At 39.1% G+C, this 4,526-nt stretch overlaps 1 protein-coding gene across 1 annotated transcript; it reads left to right on the forward strand.

Annotated features, from left to right (window-relative positions):
- Positions 1-2,838: 2,838 nt before the first annotated feature.
- On the forward strand, positions 2,839-3,625 carry LOC147612220 (uncharacterized). The gene is made up of 2 exons (XM_086783607.1): positions 2,839-2,958; positions 3,053-3,625. The coding sequence occupies exons 1-2, from the start codon at positions 2,880-2,882 to the stop codon at positions 3,358-3,360; spliced, it is 387 nt and encodes a 128-aa protein (XP_086639733.1). The 5' UTR covers positions 2,839-2,879; the 3' UTR covers positions 3,361-3,625.
- Positions 3,626-4,526: the final 901 nt, after the last annotated feature.

Raw genomic sequence — 4,526 nt, forward strand, 5'->3', positions numbered from 1 at the left:
TAGGATTAATCCCAATAGCTCTTTGCCAGATGTCACCTACCACCTGCTGACAACATCAAATGTGCCAACTCTCTAACCACCTACCCCAAAATAATCCAGTGCATCGAATTATTTTCTGATTCCAACTCTAGATTTGAACAAAAATTGTGAAAACCAATTGGACACACATGCCAAATCAATAGATTGATCTTACATCTGTAACCCAATGCCGTTCAATTAACAACCCGATGCTATTGAATTATCACTTTTCCTAATCATCTTGAAAACTTTAGATTTTCCCAGAAAGAAGTGGTCATTTAATTCTACACTCTGAACCCATATTAAACCTTACTGAAGTGGGGACGCTGGATTTATAACCCAGTGCTACTAGATTATTCTAGCTCTGAACCTTGGGAAAATTTCAGATTTTGCCAAGCAGAGCATTATCATTTAATCCTGCTTTTCAAATTGATACCCAATCTTGTAGAGGTACAAAATGATGGATTAAATTAATTCAGCATCATCCACTGAATTAAAATTTGCCATCTAAATCTTACCCAAGGTATTGCCAAGTGTATTCACAAATAATAGTGTTGAATCATCATTTACAAAGCCCAGTGCATATAGTTGTGAAAGTCTAACACAAATGTTAGATTACCTTAATTCAATGCCGCTAAATTAACTTCTGAACTGAAATCGTGTCTGAATGACATAACCTTAAACAGCAAATTGCTAGTAGGTCTGTGCAACCTTGTACTCCAAAATCAGACATGCACCTAAGATCTGGGAGGATCTTATGATTTGAAGTAGCTCCAAAAGACAGCGCATCGAACGACAATCTAGAGGCCATCTTGGGCCCAAGCATTGGATCTCTAAGAGAAAAGTCTTCCTTGAACAATACATCTTCTGTACTAGGGCCATACCTTGAGTATGACTGAAGAACAAATGAGACATTGAGCATGGAGAACAATTCTCAAAACCGTAACAACACTTAAGTGTCCATTGCTCTAGACTTAGGGACTTAGTCCCCAACACAATTAACTTCCACTAGAACTTACAAAGGAATATCCAACTTCTTTGGAAGATTTGAGCTATGAGCACAGTTGTTTGAAAATATAGAAAACATTAATCTGTTTGCTCGTACAAACCCAACAACTTTGGGATCGCCTGTTGTTGTCACAGAATCAACTGCGAGGGTGATGACGCCACCCTCTAAAACAGGTTTCATCGACCTTCAACAAATTATAATCGAGCAGCTTTCTTGAGGAGATGATGGATGGGATTATTTGCCATAGATGGTTCAAGGCGATGAGCTTGTGATACATTGGGACAACTTTGATTTCACGTCAACACATTGTGCCCTCATCGAGCTTCTTGTGGCATCAGAAGTGATCAAAAGGGTAACCTTCTTCCAAGGTTAGAATGGCCCAAAAGACTGGGGGGAAATCTTACATATATGCTTGTTAATTCCTATGGACAAGCTCATGTTGAATGATTTCTTTTCAACTTCACTTCAATGGTTCTTAGGAATCGGCTATGGTTGGTGATGTTTCATTTGAGAAATCCATTTGTACTTGAGCAGCCTTTTCAATCGCATTTTGAGGTCAATTTTGTAATTCTATTTGGATTGAAGATTAATCACCAACAACGCATTGTTAGCCTCTTTGGTGCTGGACATCTTGTGGAGGTCTTGAGATCTCCTAATCCACTCCTTATTCCTATCTTGGACTACAAGGAAACTTAGGATGTCTGCATTTTGGTTTTGGTGTAATGACATCTTGGATTTTGCAATTTGACGGAGCTTACAAGCCCTCAACAAAGGCGGTTAGTGTGGGTGTAAAGCTCACTTCATCGAGGGGTGAGGTATATTGTTATATCAAGTCTTTACTTGCAAGCACTTGCAACCAAGCTGAGTACTCAGCATTTTTCCAATGGCAGGCATCCCCATATTCTATGGGAGGCCCATGAAACGCGTTTCAGCTCAGGTGAAACCTTGAAACGTTGAAATGCGTTTCATGACACGTTGAAACACCTTTTCGTGTTCTCAATTTCAAGTCTGTCTCTCTCTCTCTCTCTCTTGCACAAAGACAATTTCATACATATGTACGTATATACGTAAATACATACGTACGTATATACATAGATCTATATTTATATTTATATGTATGTATGTATGTATATGTGTGTGTATATATGTGGTGTGATACATTTATGTGTATGTAAGTGTTTATGTGTTTATGTATGTATGTTGGGGGTGTGTGTGTATAGCCATTTCGGCCGAGCGTTTTAGTAAGCACTTGTGGAGGGGTGAAACATTTCAGTGTTTCTTGCCCCGTTTCAAGGTGAAACGTTTCGGGGCTGAAATGTTTCGCAGTGACGCTGCAAGTCCCTCATCACTTGTTTTGAACGAAGTATCTATTTTCCTACTATCAACGATAGGTTGATTGCACTGTTTGTGCATGCATTTGTAATATATATGTAAGCAGCTTGCTCATAATAGCCAACAGGTGTATATATATGAATATATATGTATGCATATATGGAATGCACATACATTAGCAGCTTGCTCATAAAAGCCAACGGTTGTAACAGGTGGTTCACGTCGTTGAGGTGGGGACAACTAATGGGGTGCAGTTTCCAACATTCTCATATGTTTCACTCTCTTCTCTCACTCCAGGAAAGCTGACACAGGAATTATCTTTCATCAAAGAGAAGGATTTAGTTATGAGAGAGGGGATGGTATTGACATGGTCACTCATACCATCAAGTACGGGTGTACAAGCTTTGCTAAGCAAGAAAGTGGCAATGAAATGTAATTGAGTGAGCTGCCTACTTTGAAGGCAATGGAGGAGAAAGTAGTCAACGGTGACAGAGTGACAGCAGTAATTATAAATACGGCAATGGCTCGTCGTTGGGTACTAGCAGTCGATGCAACAGAAGTGAGCTCTTTTCAGCTAGATGCAGTCGAGGAAGCCACAGGTAACTTGGAACAGTTTGAACCTGCTTCTTTCTTGGAATTATCAAGGGAGTGCTTTAAGCAGAATGTGTGTGTGTGTGTTTTGCATGTGAACAGGTGAAAAAGAAACTCTAGCAGGGAGGAGGACAGCAAGTTCCGTCAATGGATGGCATCACATCTATTTTGTTACGAACCAGGCTAGCCCTTCCCACTTCGAGCTCTCTCTTTTCTGGTCCAATGGTACATTGGGAAAGAGCCTTGTGTTGAAGTTGAGGACTGATGTCAACAAAACAACACCCGAGTTGGAAAGGACACTCCAAAAGCACCCAGGCTGGGTTACAATCTTTGGCAAATCCTCTTCACCTTACCCCTTGTCATACCTAGTGATGCTTCCAACAATTCCTCATGCACCCATCACCCAATGAAAACAGAGATGGGAGGCTGAAATGTTTCCCTTAAAGAGATTAACTGTGTATGTAGATGCCAGGGTTTGAAACTTGAACCTACACATAGGCCATTGGCCCAGGTGGCACCCACTCGAGCGAGAGCCTTAAACCTTCGAGTGATTTATGGGGGGTCTGTGGCAACTTAAATGAAGGTGGTTTCTTTGTGAAGCATATGATTGTCATTGCTTTTACTATACAGATGTTTAAGACCAGTCATTAATGGCCCTAGAGAGAGATCAAGAAAGATGTGGATATCATGTTTCCCAAAGATGATTGGGAGCCTTAAACCTTCGAGTGATTTATGGGGGGTCTGTGGCAACTTAAATGAAGGTGGTTTCTTTGTGAAGCATATGATTGTCATTGCTTTTACTATACAGACGTTTAAGACCAGCCATTAATGTCCCTAGAGAGAGATCAAGAAAGATGTGGATATCATGTTTCCCAAGGATGATTGGGATCTTCTACATTAGGTCTCGGAATGTTGCTCTTTATGTAAGTGTAGCCAGTGGCTCTAAATTCACTCAGAGTTCCTACTTTACTATCTAAGAGAGCACATCTTTTATTCATAAATCAATGATATTCTTTAATGTTTGATAGGATCTCTTTACCTACCAAGAGATCCTTTTGTCAAATAGATTTGCATGGTGCTCCTTGCTTAATTGTCCCTCTCCTTTATGGGTAGAGGGCTTTATGATATTGACAAGATGTCATGTACAAAGCAAGATTCATTGTGTGTCATTTTGTGGTGATAATCATGTGAGGATTTGAATGGCATGTTATTAATTGTTTTGTATAACGCACCCATCCCCATAGTATCAATCTTAGTAACTGAACCATCAATTAAGAATATTTTTTATGGCTGATTTATGCAATTTTATTTTAAGAGTAGACTAAAAAATCCACGAAAATATTTTTTATCCTTCTCTACATATGTTTTCAAAATCTGGAAAAACTTTACTTACCACCACTAGTTTATATACATTTAGAAGGAACTTATTTGTTGTGTGCATAAATAAATATTGAGGTGTTTTTGAAAGTGAAACCCAAAAAACAGTTATTGTTGAAAGAGAGATGCATTTTAGACAAGAAGTCTCTTAAATGTACCCCAAAAAAAAACAAATATACGTTTTTATTTAAAGAAAAAC

This window comes from Cibotium barometz, chromosome 46, assembly GCF_041138505.1.
Source record: "Cibotium barometz isolate CiBa-2024 chromosome 46, ASM4113850v1, whole genome shotgun sequence".
Taxonomy (NCBI): domain Eukaryota; kingdom Viridiplantae; phylum Streptophyta; class Polypodiopsida; order Cyatheales; family Cibotiaceae; genus Cibotium; species Cibotium barometz.

Excerpts from the sequence above, each read along its gene's own strand:
- LOC147612220 (XM_086783607.1), top strand. The coding sequence starts at position 2,880 with ATGGCTCGTCGTTGGGTACTAGCAGTCGATGCAACAGAAGTGAGCTCT. Across the intron at positions 2,959-3,052 it reads TGCAGTCGAGGAAGCCACAG|GTGAAAAAGAAACTCTAGCA; the intron begins GTAACTTGGAAC and ends GCATGTGAACAG.